This window comes from Vespa crabro, chromosome 7, assembly GCF_910589235.1.
Source record: "Vespa crabro chromosome 7, iyVesCrab1.2, whole genome shotgun sequence".
Taxonomy (NCBI): Eukaryota; Metazoa; Arthropoda; class Insecta; order Hymenoptera; family Vespidae; genus Vespa; species Vespa crabro.
Genome location: NC_060961.1, coordinates 5,845,084 through 5,862,928, shown reverse-complemented (window position 1 = coordinate 5,862,928; position 17,845 = coordinate 5,845,084). Strand labels below are relative to the sequence as shown.

Below are 17,845 nucleotides of genomic sequence, written 5' to 3'. Positions count from 1 at the left end.
ATGTTATTCATACCGTACAGTTATTCTAGTCAGTATCAGCTGGGCATTATAAATAACTTATTAGTCACTTGTTTTATGATATATACAAACAGTATGTGTATATTATTTTTTAAATTTATCTTTCATAACATATTGTACATTTAGGTGTTAAACTTTCAAGAATTTATAATTATATATTTGAAATGCTATTTTCGATAGAAATATTTTATTTTCAAAAAAAGAAAAAAAAAGTTTGATTTATATATATATATAGCGAAAACAAATGAAACAGACGTATAGTTTATTATATATTTCTCTACAATTTCTTGTAGAGAAAGCGTGAATTATGACTAGAATATCTAATACTTTCTTTTTTATGATTTTATATGAAAAATAAATTTATCAACAGTATTATATTGGTTTTATTACTTGATAATATTGATCGATAATATTGGAATCGATCTGATTACAACATGGCTTATTGACCCATAGTTGACTATTTATTTGATAGACCAAAGCTATCCTCTAACATTGTTCAGTATGTAAATATTTATATGTCATTTGTAAATATTTATATGTCATTTGTAAATATTTATATCCGTTACGATTTATTCTTTCTCTTTAGAAATAATATAAAAACATAATACATTTAATTAAGAATTTTTTTTTTTATATTAGAATCATTTATATTCATTCGTAACGAAAAAAAAATTATGTGATCAACAAATAATGAAATTTTTATAAAATTGGTTTAAAAACATTCAGTTGTAGGTAATGGAGAGTATTACATTATCGATCGGGATTTCTATGATGGTAAAAAGAAAACTACTTTATCAATACATGGTAAAAGAGTCTTGAAACCCGATTTCGATACCAGAGGACATTAAAAAAATGTTTAAATTATATAAAATAATTTTAATTAAGAGAGGATAAAAAGACATAGGAAGTAATGAAGTTTAAAATCGAACAACGAAAGTCGAGTTAAAGAATAAATTAAAAATGAAATGTATAATAATATATTTTTCATATATTATTATACATTCAATATATATAATATATTAATAGTAATATATTTTTCATGAAATACAAATTGTATTTATTAAAAATTATCTTAGGTCAAAAGAAGTTTATTTATAACTAATTAGAGGGTATCATATTTCATAAAATTTCTTAGAAAAATTTTTCAATATTACATTTCCTCACAATATAACATACTCAATTAAACTCGGGGAATCCTCAAATAAAACTTTTTATCAAATTGATCAACAGACAGTAAATAAAGAAATTGACGCATATAATGTTAATAATTGGTCATAAAGAAGAGTGTCAAGAGTCATGATAGTCATAAACTTAAATAAAACTCAACCATAAATTCATAGTCAAGGACTATTTGGAAAGATAAAAAAATATCAATGATTATATTACGATTATTTCGCTAGTTAATTGAATATTTTGAAAAATTTTTATAGACTTCGTCTTTTTATAAGGAAAAAATATATAACTATGAGAGAACAGTTTTTCTGTTTCTCAATTTGAATGTTAATACATATGTATCACTTGTATTTATATACATGTAAGAGACAATGACGCACGGAATAAAGTTATGTATATAAAATAAAGTGAGTCGCATTGACCACTAGTACGATTAGGTCATTGCTAACGACGGTTGGATAATACCTTCGATTTAAACGATAAGTATGAGTTCGCATAAAAGAGGAAAATCATAACAGAATACACCACTAGATGGATTGCTTCTCCTTTAGACTTCAATTCTTGTAAAATTATTTAGTTCGTAAGTAAAAGTATTGCTATTTATTGAGAGTGAAAAAAAAAAAATAAATAAATAAAAATAAAACATCAATTTATTTCCAAAAATCTACAAGGATTTGTATATACGTACATTTCACAATATGGCAAATAACGGCAACTTCCTTCTATTCTATTCCCTGGTAAGTATTTTTATATTTTTTATTCTTTTAAACAAAATTGTATGGTATTGTTATAAAATTAAATATTTATAAATATTTTAATTTGAAAATCCTATATATATATCTAAATATATATATATAAATATATTATATATATATAAATTATATAATAAATATATATTTATATTATATATATTTAAATAAATATATTATATATATATATATATATATATATATATATATATATATATGATTTAAAATATAAAGAAATCCATATCAATTAATTATTATAGACGATTATCGATAATATGAAAAAAATTATAATTATTCATGTGATCAAAGATCGATAAGATAAAAAAAATGATGTCTGAATTTGTATATTACAAATATAAATGATCAATATAAATACTTAATTAAGGATTTATTATTATGATTATTTAAATATTTTTTATCTTTTATAGTATTAAATATTAAGTATTTTTATTTTTTAATTAATTCTTCAAATTTTTTTTTCATATATATCTTGAATATACTTTAACATAAATATTTTAACATTTTTCTTTGTGAAAAATGTTAAATTTGTCCTTAACAAAAAATGTAAAAAATAATAATAAATTATTATTCATTAATATATGATATTAATTAATAATTAAATATTTAAATAATAATATATATATATATATATATACACATATATTAATGAATAAAGAACTATTCCAAAATTAACTCAGTCTTGAGTAGGATTAAAGTATGGAAATGAAGAATTACTTTTTGGTAAATTTTAAAAATGAAATTCGATGTTTTTATCGAAGTTAGTAAAACAACTTCAGCCTATCAGGCGTATGAACACGAATTAAGTCAGTTGCTTACCAGCTGTTCGTGCGTATGACTGTCGAAACTCGTGTCCTCTTTACTTTCTAATCGTTTGGCCTTCAGCCACAAATTATTGTCTCATTCTAATTCATCGAAATATTTAGACGACATTCATTCATTATTCGAATCTAATTTCAGTTATCACAGAAGTGCGTTCGATACGGAGGTTCTCTTCATATCATAAATACTGCAAAAGGTAAGAAAAATATAACTCCTTTTATGTCAAAAAAATATATGCTGTGTCATTAAGTTGTATCACTTTCTCTTATCCCCTTCCAGTCATCCTCATATCTTAATCATAATCAAACATATTTAATCGTAATCCTTAAAAAACCTTTTTTTATTAGTTTTGCTATCACGCATATGGTTATTTTCAATATGACGAAATCTTATTGATATAATCGATGACATAATCATACGTTATTACAAAAGTTTGAATATTTTCAAGACAATTTATAGATAATACCGGAAATATTGAAACTTATTGGTATATCCAGTAACATAATAATGTATTGTCATCGCGTCACTGCCACGTATATGTGAAATAATTTTTTTTAATTTATTTCATGAAAATTGATTTGTTTCAGTACAAACAAGAAACATGCCCTGCCCATTTTTAACTCGCTTATCCGCCAATTATGTACGTAATTATGGGACATCTGTAATAATGAATTATCGTCAACATTGCCCAGTAATGTCACGCTTATCTAGTACATTGGTAGAAAACACGGCTGAAGCACAAATACCACCTGAACCTGTAAAAAATCATTGTCCATTTCTTTCCAAAGAACCAGATGCAATAAAAGAGGCAAACCTGACAATGGAGGAAGATGTTATTGATTTTATTACTAAAGAGGAAACTAATGAGGAAATTCACTTTCCCTATCAACAATTTTTCCACGAGCAAATCATGAAAAAAAAGAAAGATCATTCGTACAGGGTCTTTAAAAAAGTTAATCGCTTGGCTGAGCAATTCCCAGCAGCAATGGAATATTCCTGGGGAGAGAAACCTATCACTGTATGGTGTTCTAATGATTATTTAGGCATGTCTCGTCATCCTAATGTAATTAATTCTGTACGAGAAGCCTTAGATAAATTTGGTGCAGGCGCAGGTGGAACTCGCAATATATCTGGAAATTCTATGGGTCATGAAATGCTGGAAAAAAGACTTGCTGCTCTGCATCAAAAGGAAGCTGGATTATTATTTACTTCATGTTTCGTAGCCAATGATTCGACATTGTATACATTGGCCAAGCTTTTACCAAATTGTCATATATTTTCTGATGCTGGTAATCATGCTTCTATGATACATGGTATACGGAACAGTGGTGTACCTAAACACATTTTTAGGCACAATGATGTTAAACATTTAGAAGAACTTCTATCTAAAGTAGATAGAAGTATACCAAAAATTGTAGCATTTGAAACAGTACATTCAATGACAGGTGATATTTGTCCTTTAGAACAATTATGTGACGTTGCACATAAATACGGTGCATTAACATTCGTAGACGAAGTTCATGCAGTGGGCTTATATGGATATTTTGGTGCTGGCATTGGAGAAAGAGATTGGGTTCTTGATAAAATGGATATTATATCTGGTACTCTTGGAAAAGCTTTTGGTAATGTAGGTGGCTATATCGTTGGTTCTTCCAAACTTATCGACATGATTAGAAGCTATGCAGCAGGATTTATTTTCACAACCTCATTGCCACCAACTGTTCTATATGGAGCTTTAACATCTGTTGAAATTTTGGCATCGGATGAAGGAAGATCTTTGAGAGCTAGTCATCAAAGAAATGTGGCCTATATGAAATCTATTCTTACTGCTGCTGGACTTCCTTTAGAATCTTCTCCTTCTCATATTATTCCATTAAAAGTAATTTTATTAATATATTTTTTTTATATTACACACATAGATATATTTCTAAGATTATTTAATTTTTATTTTACAGATAGGCGATCCATTATTATGCAGTCAAATAGCTGATATGCTAATACGAGAGAAAGGACATTATGTTCAAGCTATAAATTATCCTACAGTTCCAAAAGGTGAAGAAAAATTAAGATTAGCACCAACACCAAAGCATAAAAAAGCAATGATAGATCAGTTTGTGCGAGATACGCTAGATGTATTTCATCGTTTAAAAATTCCTAAAATTGAATCTAAATCGAATAAAATGGCACGTGCAATATCAGTTCATTGACAAATGTATATATTAATGTAATATAAAGATTTCTTATCGTACAAACAAAACTTGTTAAAATATGAAAGTTTATTTATGTGAATACATATAACGTTTTTAGAATATTCAAATCGTAAGATCTGTCCGAAAATAAATCGATTTAACTAAATATATTCATTTTAAATAAATGATTATAAAAATATTAAATTGTATCTATTCTTATTTTATATTTTATACTACATTTCATAGTCAAAAATCAATTTCTATATAAGCATTACATTCTGATCAGTACCTACATATGTTAACCTTTTGTAACTTAAATGTGAGCTATACGCATGCGCATTTGCACATTTGTAACTGTCGTCTGCACCCCATGTCTGATTTATTATAATTAAGTTGTCAGTTATCATGAAAATAATTAATTAGAAGTTTTCGTATAAAAGTTTTTTATAAGAGGATGTACATTATTAAAATTTCCCAAAAGCAGCGCCGATTTTCGAGAAAGCCGTAAGAGTCTGTTATGATTGGCATTTTAAAGTGAGGTTAGAATGAGAATTTTTATAAACATTTTGAAAATGTTCATTGCGTTTCTCTCCGATTACGCACGTGGCTTGTCTTATACCGTAATTACGATATTGATTTTGTGTTATTGTTTGCATCCGGCAAGATTCGCTTCGCATTATACATTTATAAAAGCTGAAGATATTTATGATGAAATGGAAAGATCATATCCACCAAGAGATAACTCTTGTACTATTCCAATAAGTAACGAACGATCTTCTCATTTACTATATCCAGAGGAACATCCTCGAGAAGATCCAGTTGCCATGGCTCGTCGTTTAGGAATCCTCCCTGGAGGACAATGGAAACCATTGAATTGTCATCCTCTTTTCAATGTTGCTATTATCTTACCATATCGCAATCGACAAACGCAACTCACCATCTTTATGAATTATATACATCCTTTCTTACAGGCACAGAATCTTAATTACAGAATATTTGTGATAGAGCAAAGTCCTATGCGAGAATTTAATCGTGCCAAATTGTTTAATGTCGGATATGCGGAGGCAACTAAAATCAATGATTTTCATTGTTTCATATTTCAAGATATAGATTTGATACCACAAAATCCTAACAATATCTATGCTTGTACTAAAATGCCAAGGCATATGAGTTCTAGTGTAAATACATTCCGGTATAATTTACCTTATACTGGTTTATTTGGAGGAGCAATAGCATTAACTCGTAAACAATTTGAAAGAGTTAATGGCTTTTCTAATGTTTTTTATGGGTGGGGTGGAGAAGATGATGATTTTTATAGCCGTCTACAATCAAGGGGACTTCAAGTAAGTTATTATAAAATCATTTTTACTGTTCCAATGAAAATAATAATATAATTAAATTGATATTTTTAATAGATCACACGGTTTGGGCCTGATATAGCACAATATTACATGATAAATCATAAGAAAGAATCTCCTAGTAGTGCAAGGTTTGCAAATTTAGAGAATGCTGCAAGAAGATATGATACCGATGGTATTAGCAATCTTGAATATAGAGTATTAAATCATCAGCTACGACCATTGTATTCTTGGATATTAGCTGATGTTTAGTTTTAACTTTATACTCCAATTTGTATGGTCTTTACAGTCTTTTTATGTTGTACTATCTGCAACTATAGATATCAGCAATATAATGAAATGTCATTAGTATTTAGTAGTTTATATTTACGGTTGTACATTTACAAACTCATATATGCAAATTGTGATTAGAGAGTAACTAGTTCATATTAACAAATAGTATATACAAGATTTGAATTGTATATATGTGTTTTGCAATTATCGTGTTGATAATGTGAAATAGTGTCGTTTTTTACAACATTACATGGTATGGCCTTGGAGTTTCAATAATATAATCACGTCCATATATTCCTAGCTTCGTAAAGATATATATTATAAATATATATAATGAGAATGTGTGTGCATTATATCTATTTAACAAACATTTTAACCTTTGAATCTTGCATATTTAAGTGATTAAGCACTTTTTATAAGAATATAATTTATATTTATAACATAAACATGTAAGTTAAACAAATAATGATTGCTCTCAAGTAATGAAATTACTCTCTATTTATAATAGCAAATTATGTGTAAAGCAATAATTATACTAGTTTTTTGTATTTTTAAGAAAGTATTAATTTTAGAAACAGAATAAATTTAAACACATTTTTGTATATAGAGCCAGAAAACAAAAAATATTTTATGAGCTATGAAATGTAGCTTTTACTAAGCATTTATATACTTATTGTAATATTTCTTTTTAATTTAATTTTTTAAAAACATTAAATATTGTCAATAATTAATTTCGGTTACGAAATATTAATGTCACTATTATTTTTAATTTATTTATTAGTACTAATACTATTTAAAATAATCCAAATGACTGAGATGTGATAATAATGATTTTCTGCATTTAAGAAATTAATATGATATAAAAGATTCTAAAATATTAAATTTTAGTTGTACTGATATGTTGCATTTATTTATGTATTTAATAATGTATTAATGCTGAATTTTTCAGAATATTTTCAATATCTATTTCAAAAAATTGTATTATTTTTAATATTCTTATACATTATTACTCTGTTACTTTGCTTAGAAAAGCATAACAAATCTGAAAAATATATAAAATCTGTACACACATACATACATATATAGGGTAACTTATTTTAATCTGTAAATGCAATTATCTTCCTTAAAAAGTTGACCTTCATATATCCTTTACATGACCAACTACAAAAAGATTAATTAGATTAAATTATTGTGCTCTTGAAATAACATGTTTCGTTTTAGATATTTTTCGAATATCAAATTTGGGGAGATAATTGTATTCATAAATTAAAATAGGTCATTCTATATATATATAGAAAAAAAGACAATGTATTTAGCAATATTTCGCAGGTATATTTATTATCTTTCCTGATTTTATTATTTCATACATTGTGGATAGTAAATTAAAAAAATAAGATTAAATTGTAATAATAGTTCAGGAGAGATGTATACAGTGACAATTGTTAATCCATGATTTTAAACTTTGATAAAACTCATAAAAAAGAAGGTTAACGTACATATCGCTTGTGATCATACTATGTAATAAATATAATTATATTATATATTTACGAAAATTTTACATACTACAGAACATTATTATGAAATTATAAAGTTCGATGTGTTATGGGTTAACAAAATAGTTTAAAATGACTTGTAATTATTATAGAGATAAAAGAGGAAAGATTATTTGAAGTATTATGAAAGATAATTTGTGAAATAGCATTTTTGTTATTGATACTTTTTTCAATATGTTTATTATAATAAACAAAAAAATAAAAAAAAAAAAAAATAAAAAAAAAAAAAAATAAAAAAAAAAATAAAAAAAAAATTTATTTAATTTGTACGTATTAATGAAGATATTTCATAATGTTCCTGCATTTTAAAATCGGAATATTCAGAATTTTACAATGACTAATAGATTCAATATAGTCGTTTGATCTATTAATGCTAAATTATATATTTTATTTTTAGGTATCATCACATATTATTATGATTGATACAAAAATTTTCATGCGTTACTATAAAGTAGTTTAGAGAATGTGGTACGGAATTCCTTCGAAGGTTAATCCTAACATGATTGTGATTTAAGGTTTAGAAATGCTATGTGTGAAAAAAAATTATTGAGCATTGTAAGATTAATTTAAGGGTGCCATTGCATAAATAAAATTGTGTTATCAATTTTCACCTTATCTTTCTGGTAGTAGCGTATTTTCTGTAGAGTATATATTATTATTATTATTATTATTAATATTATTATTAATATTATTATTATTATTATTATTATTCGGCTACTTTGTCTATCGGTAAGTATACACGAAAGAACAAAGGTATTTTATGTGAAAAATAATAAATTTTCATCAAACTAAATGTAATCTTAAAAACCGATTATTACTGTGCAGTTTCTGACATATTTATGTTTATCAGATAATGTAGATATATAACTACATATCTATGGAAAATTTGAATACAAGTTCTTATACATATATATATAAAATCTATTTAACAATACTTAACGTATTACGTATCGGATAATTCCTGATAACGAGCATACATCATTTTCTTTACACAATCCTTGTATGTATCCCCGGGTAGCGCACTATAAGATGATGATTTAGCTCCTAAACCCGCGGTAGGAACTCGTCTTTCTGCTTCAATGATACTTGTTCTACCTTGATTTGATTTACCAAGGCCCATTCCTTCACTCCATCCCATCTTTTGTAATAATTTATTGCCAACGTTATCCGATCCAATACCTGTTCTTGTAGGTTCTTCATAAGAAACGGATATGTCTTCTACTCTGGTTTTTAAATATTTTTCTTTTAATTTATTAGGTTGTGGTGGTTCTGGTTCGCCATATTTGGCTCGCCTTTCTTTAGCTCTATCACGATACTTATTATTTCTTTGTTGAGGATCATTCGGATCTAAACCACGCACTTGATACCAATTTTCTAAGTTTTGCTTATGAAGATCTGATAATTGTTGATGCCGAAGCAACGCTTCTTTGCTCGGGAATTGTCGTTTACAAAGTAAACAAGCTAATTTGCTCCAATCCGTATGCTGCCTTTCCTCTTGTTGGACATCCTCAATTTCCTCCTCTGTGTCACTTCCACCACCATAAGCAGCTACTAATCCGTTACTTCCACTGGGATCCTCATCTTCGTGATATGGATTTGTAAGGGCTTTCTTTTCCAATATAGCATAACCAGCATCGGCTGCACCACTTCCTACACCTTGATTACCATCACCTCCAGTAAATTCTGAATTCCAATTACTTTTGGCATTTTCTTTCTTTTGATTTAAAGTTTTTGCCCAACGTTCCATGTCCTTTGCTATTTTCTTTGCAACCTTTACTTTATCCTGTTTACTGTCTTTTTTCTTACTTTCATCCTCCTTCAATACATCTTGAGTTGTAGTTGTTGAAGATGGGATAGCTTGACTCATGACTGTTGTAGCCGAATCGGTACTACTAGCAGTTGCTGTTATCGTAGTTCCACTTGTAGTAGCAGTTCCTGTTGTTGGGGTAACGGTTGTGGTTGTCTGAAAATAATATTTATATTGTAAATATTATTGATGTATTAAGCCTATCTATAGTTATATATATATAAAATGCATTACCTTCGCTGGTTGGTAGGAAAATGATTCTGCATCCCAATAAAGAAATTGTTGCGTGTGGCTATTGTAATAGTATTGTGAGTTAGGATCATAATACAATCCTGTACTTGGATCATAATAATAACCCGAAGATTCATCATAGTGATAGGTGCTGACATCAGGCACAGAGTAAACTTTTCCATCATTTGCATGAGCAGGAACCCTTCCACTTGCTAAAGTTGTGCTAGTTGGTGCAGTAGGAGTTGGTCTGCCTTTCATTTCATCTGCATCGCCTATCTTTCTGGATGCTTGCAGTTGTTGTATAGCAGATTGAGCCACTGCAGCAGCTGCATTTACTCTGTCTGTTTGGTTCAATGAAGGTAATGTAATAGCTGTTCCTTGCATTATCTGATTCTGGTAGTACTGTGTATAATACTGAAGATAATGAGCTTTTTGTGCTGGTGTTTTGGCATATAAATTGGCGCTATATTCTGCCAATTGAGCTACATCATCCAAGGTGTACCTCTGCGACTGATTATCGTTAGACTTCCATGCATTCGTATTATTAATCTGATGTAACTTGCAATATGCAATTTCTACTTTTCTACCGTCAACGACTAATCCTTGTTTCGTGAGCGCTGTATGCAAATACATTGCATCCACAACGTTACCCATTTCTAAATAACAAACACCCCTTGATGTGTTTGTAAGAGAATCCCGTCCAATACGTATACTCCTAATTGGCATCGATGATAGATTTTTCATTGCTTGAAGAACCGAATCTTCAGTGGTTAATACATCTAGTCCTCTAAGGAGAACAGTATTGGTAGGATGCGGACTAATTTCATCGCTACCTTCTCCACCTTCTTCGCTTTCTGCTCGTGAAGCGGAACATTTGAAACATGTTTCACGTCTTTTGAAATTATGTGCCCCACACTGTTGGAAAATTTATAAGACAAATTTATTTCATAAAAATATTTTTATATATCCTTTAAGTGAAATTAATATGCATTACCTTTACACAATGCCAATCTTGTGTATTCTTTGCAGGTGGTTTATCCACATGACAATCCTTCGGTATACTGTACTGCATTAATGCACGGTATTGATCCTGTAGCATCAGGACTCCCTGAAACAGAGAATTTCAGTGTTATCCCGTCCAACGTCATCCGAAGGCCTCCGTTTAACCCGTAAACTTTCTTCTTGGTTGACGAAATTATAGTTTTCTACTTCATAGCTTTCCGTCTCGAACGAACAGCAAACAAAATGCCGTGGGCTTATTATGTGGGCCATTCCACGCGACTTGTTGACTTATTTACTTGTTACTATATACGGACGTTACTATATAAGTTCAATATACATACGCGCACAAGTTTGTTGCCAAAATTAGAAGATATTTGTATTATATTTGTATTTAAAAAAAAAAAAAAAAAAAAAAAAAAAAAAAAAAAAAAAAAAAAAAAACGGTAAAATACACATTGAAATAATAATCTTTTATGATAAAATGCATTGCTGATTGTATATTAGCAGTTAATAATAGTATACCAGACAATTTTGTACCGCTAGGAGAAGTTTCCCTTTTTTTTTCAATCTTATTCTATTATATACGAAAAAGTATATAATAATGTTTAATTTAAAATATGACAATCAATCAAAATGGTAATATCTTTTGAAATATATGAAGAAAGTAATAATCTAAACTATAGAACTTAGAAGTTAATGAGAAGTTAATAAAAAGAGTTACAGTCAAGTCATATAAATATTGTTTATCATGTAAAACAATTATCTACTTATCCTTGTGCTTTCTATATATATAAAAATTTATGATATATTTCTATTCATAGAAATAGAATAATATGAGGTAGATTGAAGGTGAATCTTCTCCTATCAATAAGAGAAATTTACTAATGTACTATTATTGAATGCCAATGTACATTTGAAAAATACTAACGTAAGTTGATTTATAGATAATTGATTAGATTGATTAGAGATAATTAATAGATAATTGATTTATAGACATATGTATGACAAATATGCACGTAAGCATATATATATATATATATATAAACTTTTAGAATTTAAGACGGCTGGAATGACCCTCCTCCAATCTTCATTGTTAGTCCATAAACTTTTATGAGAGTTGGAGGATAGGTAAAAGCACGCGTCGCGAGCCTTTCTATAAAAATTAATCCGATAGACGTAATAGCGAGCCAGTTAAGAAAAGTCTGCAAAGTGGGGCTCCTAGATAAATAATTAGATATGGTAGATTGAAGTAGCCTTTGAGATAGGTGCACAGCCATGGCCGTGGGGAAGGCCAAGGACCGCGTTACCGTGCCTTGCCGCCACGGGGCGTCGGTGGCACGCGAACAACACATCGGTTGGGTATGTGGATTGAACTTCTTTCTACCTGTTTCATCTCCATCCACCGTGCAGCCTCCTGAGTCGCGTTAAACTCGACGAATGCAAAACCTCGCGAAGCACCTATACAGAGCAAATACACACATATCCAAAGTTAATCCACGTTTTGCCTGGAGATCTCTACTCTGAGAGGGCAGGCAATCACAGCACCAACCATTGACAGACTCTTTCGAACGAAGTGTTTCTTCGCTTCGTCCCTTCGTTTTCTTTTCCATTTACCTAAAGCTCAGCAGAACGAATTCTATTTGCGTGACGAAAGACTTCACCGATAATCGAATCATTTAATGCAACATGAATTTTGCTTTCAAACATCAGCCCTACCGAAACTCATTTTTTGTTCTTCCATTTCTTTTTTTTTTCCCCGCGATTATTAACTCGATAAAATTAGAAAGAAATAAAAAAGATCAAAAGAAACTTCTTTGACGATATGTACAAGCACACACAGAAGAAGATAGCTTTAATTATTTCCTATTATTTTTTCTTTATATTATAATTTATATATAAACTGTTAAATCTTCCCGATTTTAACTGATTTACTGAATTGGTTGGTAATCATTAAATTTATATTATATGAGCGCTTAAATAGTTTTTTGATGAAAAATTTATATAGTTCAATGAGCTGAACTACGATGAGTTGATTTTCTTCGATCTATCCTTCCTGCATGTGTCATGAACTTACCTTTGCATAATGAGTAGAAAATCGATTTATGAATCAATAATGAATCAATTGCAGATTTTACTGCTTTTGATTAAGTATGAATGATATGAAAATGTTATGCCTGCATAAGTGAGCGTCACTTATATAATTTTTCAAATTTTGTAAAATTATAATATCAACATCATAAAACAAAATTTTATCTCCATATAGAAGATAGAATACAAAAATTACAGAAATTTAATCGTAATTTATTATTCCTATCATATCTGTATATACCATGAAGATATAATAAGCTGTTGAGATATAGTTCTAATGACACTCGAAGAAATATTCCGAAATCGAACCCGTGATACGAATATACATTTTACGAAGGGAACGATACAAAATAATAAATAAACAATAATTACCTGTATCTTTTTTCCGAATAAGCCTGATGTCCTTTGGCATGAGACCACAGTTGAGGATGTCTTGCCGCACCTGTGATACACACATCATAATAATAACAGTGATGTATGCTCTCTAACACCGACTCACAAGTGGCCACAATCTTGGGCCGCTAAGTTGACAACCTACGTCATTTTCAGTAATATGCTGCGCGAGCCCTCGAATCATTATGGTGTTGTTGGGAGATTGAGATTTGTAGTGGATGCCTTCCATGGACGAGCCATAAGCACGACCATGGTCATGATCAAAGTCCAAACTTTCACGACTGTGGTCATCATCGCGATCCCTATCTCTGTCCTCTCTTTTTCCTCTACGTTCTCTATCCCTATCTCTGTCCCTATCCCTTCTTGATCGTTCTCTGTCCCTATCACGATCCCTGTCCCGATCACGATCACGATCCCTTTCTGTAGAATCTCTATCTCTTTGCCTTCCATAACGATCTTCTCGATCTCTATAACTACGGTCTCTATCATCCCTGCTACGATCTCTCCTATCTCTTGAACGATCTCTTTCGCGGTCTCTGTCTCTTCCACGATGATTTCTGTAATCTGGACTACGATGATCTCTATCACGATGATCTGAATCACGATGCTCTCCATAATCAGGTGATCGATTGTTTCCATAGTCATTACGGTAATCGTAATCAGAAGTGTGCCCCCTTCTTTCTGGTCCATAACCTGGCTCCCAAGGATCAATGTTGTTGCTATACATGTTGTTCGCACATTTATCACACCACTAAAACAGATGTAAGAATTTCATAACAAATTTTGTCAATGTATAGTCTAAAAAGGATTACATGATTCAAAATAAATTAAAAATTAATTATTAAAAATTAATAAACAATAACTTCACACTAAATAAAACTAAAATTAAATCTTGAAGGGATATAAAAATATGTAAAAGGTATGTAAATATTTTTAATTAATTAGAAAAAAATGTTATACGTTTGTAAAACATTTCATTATTACATTGTTAAATAGAACTCGTGACAAAAGAAATGACAAGGATAATCCTAAAATTAGCTGAACATATTTAGAGAAATCTTGTATAGAGAAAGGAAATTTTCGCTCATAATCGCACGCCACGATTGATGTGGGTCGCAAGATTGAATTAATATGTGCTTACCGATAAATTTATAACCCTTCTATCCTTACAGCTGCTGTTCAGATTCGACGATAAATGACTTAAATGATGTTGTAGATTTCAGAAAATTCTTTCTTCTTATCGTCGACAGAAATTTTAAATAAATTGTTCGAGGTATAGTATGACGCGCACAATGGCGTGGTTGATCTTCTTCATCCAAGAAACATGGCGGTTCTCCCAGGAACAACGAACTCCATACGTGTTCTGAATACGTATTCAGTTCAATTACGAAAAGGACGATAGATGTCGCGTTTTTCGAGAATATACAATGTCTAACTTTTCGCGGCGTTTTCGATAATATATAAATATGAATTCAAAGACAAATTAATCGATTCACATATATATTAAATTCATTCGAAGACAAATTTAATTACGTTATATCTTTCATTTATTACTATATTTCAAATTATAGCAAAAATGTGTCGCATTACGGACGTTAATTTCCGATAAAAAAGTATCGATGTGCGCATGCGCGTTCAAGCCACCATTTTGTCGAGGACTCTATTGGACGGTATCATTTCGCGCCCGATTCGTTGTCAACGATTACGTCATTAAAATTACAGGTATTTATTCCCATTCAATTTTTAAAATTGTTTCTTTTTCTTGTGTATGTATATATATATATATATATATATATACATATAATATTATTGCTCTAATGAATAATTATGTTGTTATGAATGATATTATTTTCTTTCGGACGTGTCATAAAAAAAATTTGCAATATTTATCTCGACTTTAATTTGCTATAATTAAATGTGCTGACATAATTTTTTAACTGTATGGATAAAAATTATTTTGTCCGGAGTATTTGAATTTAAATTTATACGCGAAGCCGTGTTATTTTTTTAAATAAGAATATCTTGTGTTACTACTCCACGTCGATAACGTTGAAATCTTGTCTGACCGATGGAACAGGAGTTATTTCCAAATATGGACATAAGATGGAGCCATAATTCTGGACTTCCGGTTTAACTCTTGCTTTCCTTCAATAATTTTGACGACATCTCTAGTATTGACTATTTAATTTGACGCTATATTTTTCCAAACAATTTACGACAAATAATCGATCGTTCAAGCGACCGAACCAAATTAATTATATTGCTTAATCTATACTTCGTAGTTTAGATACTGAATGGCGAATTTTTTATCGATTTATCTCCCGTATCGACAATGAATATTCATCGTATGAATTTTTGAAGAAACATTCAATGAAAATGCAAAGTAATATCGACGTCAGATTGAATCAAATAGAAAAACAGAATTATTAACAAAGATGTCCTTTACTTTTCATCGATTGATATTCTCATTTCAAACGATATTACGTAGGTTTGCTTTCAAAATGAAAGAAGATAAAAAAGGGAAGAAGAAAAAAGAGAGAAAGATAAAGGTTTTTTTTTTCCCCCTATAGGATTCTATATCGAAGCATGTGAACACATACATATAACATGCACGCAAATGTTGTCCTGGCTGGTCGGTTTACTCGGTTTCCGTTCAAAGTACAGTTACTCTGGGTTTTTGTGGATTCGCCCAAAGTCGACGAAGGGCGCGCAAGTACACGAGGAGAGAATGTGGTGAGCGGGTAGGTGGTAGTGGTGATATTGATGGTGGTGATGTTGTTGGTGGCGGTGTTGGTGGTGGTGATGACGATGGTGGTGGTGGTCGTCGGTGGTTGCTGGTGCAAGCAGAGTAGGACGGGCCGGAAAGGCCGCCTCGCACACGCATGCACGTAAAACCGACTGAAGTTGCATCCTATTGTTTGTGTGTGTATGAGTGTGTCGTTGCTCGATTATACGTATATTGGTAGATTTTCCTGGGGAAAATGAAGGCGTGGAAGCAAACGAACGAGCGAGAAAGAGAGATAGAAAGAGGGTAATGCGTGAGAGACGTAACGAGGGAGGAAAAAGAGAGAGAAAGAGAGAGAGAAAGAGAAAGATGATGCGAGCGTGTCTTGCGCAACTAGTTCGACGCAGACAGTTCGTCTATATACTTGGTTCAACGACCACCGCCCTGGTCTTGTCCAACCCTAAAGTACCGGGAGCTCCGTTCGGGAGATAGGGAGAGAGAAAGAGTAGGAAGGGGAGAGAGAGAGAAAGAGAGAGAGAGAGAGAGAGAGAAAGGGGGGAGGTTGGGAAAGAGAGAGAGACAGAGAGAGGGTAGAAGGGCGTCGGTGGGTTCGCCAGGTTGAGGAGAGGGTTGGTACGGATCTAGGGAGGAGATGCCGGGTGGGGATGAGAGAGAGGGAAAACAGCCAGGCGAGGTCTCAAGTCCGTCGGCCCACGGGCCAGTTCCGTCTCGAGCCCAGGGGTAGAAGAGCTACTGGTCGCTTGTCTGCTCCCTTCTTTCGCTATAGTTTCATTTCTTTCCGTTTTAGTTCCTCTTCAGTTCCGATTGACTGACGTATACATATATATAGACATATATATACATATACATATATTACATACATAAGAAAAAAAAAAGAAAGAAGAGCATATGGATATATAAAAGATATATATGTACACGTGGGGACGTATATACGTATATGTACGTTTGTAACACACGCGCGCGCGCATCACACACTTTGGAAAAACGTATAATGTTGTATGCCGGTTGAAGAAGAAGCAAAAAAATAATAATAAAAAGAACGGGGTAAAAAAGAGCGCGTGAATGTACTACCATTGATTTTTTTCTTAATTTACGTGGTTGAATTTACGGGTACGATTTCGGTAACATCGTGACAGTTCGTTGTCGTTGTCGTCGTCTCGTATCGTTGTTAATATATGCGGACACACCCCCGCGCGCAACTGCGTATTCTTACAAGTCCTGTACGTTGTAAAGGTGTACCGTCTCACGTAGTACCTGCGTCTTCTATCCATCCAATGCTCCTACATTGATTGCAGATCACTTGAGTTTTAGGAACATAATTGTCACAAACAGGTATGTATCGATAAATGCATTGTCTTCATCTTGTGTCTTACGTTGTGTTTGTTATCCTATCCGGTTTTGATGTCTATGTTACATGTCTTACTG

General features: G+C 31.1%; 4 protein-coding genes across 7 annotated transcripts in view; 3 read left to right on the top strand and 1 right to left on the bottom strand.

Annotated features, from left to right (window-relative positions):
* The first annotated feature begins 1,616 nt into the window (after positions 1 to 1,616).
* LOC124425577 (5-aminolevulinate synthase, erythroid-specific, mitochondrial) lies at positions 1,617 to 5,173 on the top strand. 2 transcript variants are annotated; one of them, XM_046966096.1, is made up of 5 exons: positions 1,617 to 1,771; positions 1,863 to 1,928; positions 2,919 to 2,976; positions 3,368 to 4,659; positions 4,736 to 5,173. In XM_046966096.1, the coding sequence occupies exons 2-5, from the start codon at positions 1,890 to 1,892 to the stop codon at positions 4,985 to 4,987; spliced, it is 1,641 nt and encodes a 546-aa protein (XP_046822052.1). In that variant the 5' UTR covers positions 1,617 to 1,771; positions 1,863 to 1,889; the 3' UTR covers positions 4,988 to 5,173. The 2 variants fall into 2 exon arrangements, with proteins under 2 accessions (XP_046822052.1, XP_046822053.1); XM_046966097.1 differs by having other exon boundaries at positions 1,626 to 1,928; positions 3,368 to 4,225; positions 4,292 to 4,659.
* A 144-nt stretch (positions 5,174 to 5,317) lies between these two features.
* On the top strand, positions 5,318 to 7,227 carry LOC124425579 (beta-1,4-N-acetylgalactosaminyltransferase bre-4-like). 2 transcript variants are annotated; one of them, XM_046966121.1, is made up of 3 exons: positions 5,318 to 5,862; positions 5,941 to 6,312; positions 6,385 to 7,227. In XM_046966121.1, the coding sequence occupies exons 1-3, from the start codon at positions 5,515 to 5,517 to the stop codon at positions 6,577 to 6,579; spliced, it is 915 nt and encodes a 304-aa protein (XP_046822077.1). In that variant the 5' UTR covers positions 5,318 to 5,514; the 3' UTR covers positions 6,580 to 7,227. The 2 variants fall into 2 exon arrangements, with proteins under 2 accessions (XP_046822077.1, XP_046822076.1); XM_046966120.1 differs by having other exon boundaries at positions 5,318 to 6,312; positions 6,385 to 7,225.
* A 684-nt stretch (positions 7,228 to 7,911) lies between these two features.
* Positions 7,912 to 15,048, bottom strand: LOC124425575 (RNA-binding protein 5-like). 2 transcript variants are annotated; one of them, XM_046966091.1, is made up of 7 exons: positions 14,816 to 15,048; positions 13,820 to 14,425; positions 13,654 to 13,723; positions 12,578 to 12,651; positions 11,186 to 11,299; positions 10,195 to 11,106; positions 7,912 to 10,116 (listed from the first exon to the last, which is right to left on the bottom strand). In XM_046966091.1, exons 2-7 carry the CDS (start codon positions 14,399 to 14,401, stop codon positions 9,097 to 9,099), a joined length of 2,772 nt encoding a protein of 923 aa, XP_046822047.1. In that variant the 5' UTR covers positions 14,402 to 14,425; positions 14,816 to 15,048; the 3' UTR covers positions 7,912 to 9,096. The 2 variants fall into 2 exon arrangements, with proteins under 2 accessions (XP_046822047.1, XP_046822048.1); XM_046966092.1 differs by lacking the exons at positions 12,578 to 12,651; positions 14,816 to 15,048 and having other exon boundaries at positions 13,820 to 13,961.
* Positions 15,049 to 17,111: 2,063 nt separating this feature from the next.
* Positions 17,112 to 17,845, top strand: part of LOC124425578 (ELAV-like protein 1) — a 44,268-nt gene continuing 43,534 nt past the window's right edge. Inside the window, exon 1 of the mRNA XM_046966101.1 lies at positions 17,112 to 17,752. The gene's annotated coding sequence lies outside the window, so the exon portion shown is untranslated. The remainder of the gene's footprint in view (positions 17,753 to 17,845) is intronic.

Coding starts and splice junctions, on each gene's coding strand:
- LOC124425575 (XM_046966091.1), bottom strand. CDS start 14,401: ATGTATAGCAACAACATTGATCCTTGGGAGCCAGGTTATGGACCAGAA. Junction 13,724..13,819: donor AGCATATTACTGAAAATGAC/GTAGGTTGTCAA, acceptor TGTGTATCACAG/GTGCGGCAAGACATCCTCAA. Junction 11,107..11,185: donor AAGATTGGCATTGTGTAAAG/GTAATGCATATT, acceptor ATTTTCCAACAG/TGTGGGGCACATAATTTCAA.
- LOC124425579 (XM_046966120.1), top strand. CDS start 5,515: ATGAGAATTTTTATAAACATTTTGAAAATGTTCATTGCGTTTCTCTCC. Junction 6,313..6,384: donor TACAATCAAGGGGACTTCAA/GTAAGTTATTAT, acceptor TATTTTTAATAG/ATCACACGGTTTGGGCCTGA.
- LOC124425577 (XM_046966096.1), top strand. CDS start 1,890: ATGGCAAATAACGGCAACTTCCTTCTATTCTATTCCCTG. Junction 2,977..3,367: donor TATCATAAATACTGCAAAAG/GTAAGAAAAATA, acceptor GATTTGTTTCAG/TACAAACAAGAAACATGCCC. Junction 4,660..4,735: donor CTCATATTATTCCATTAAAA/GTAATTTTATTA, acceptor TTTATTTTACAG/ATAGGCGATCCATTATTATG.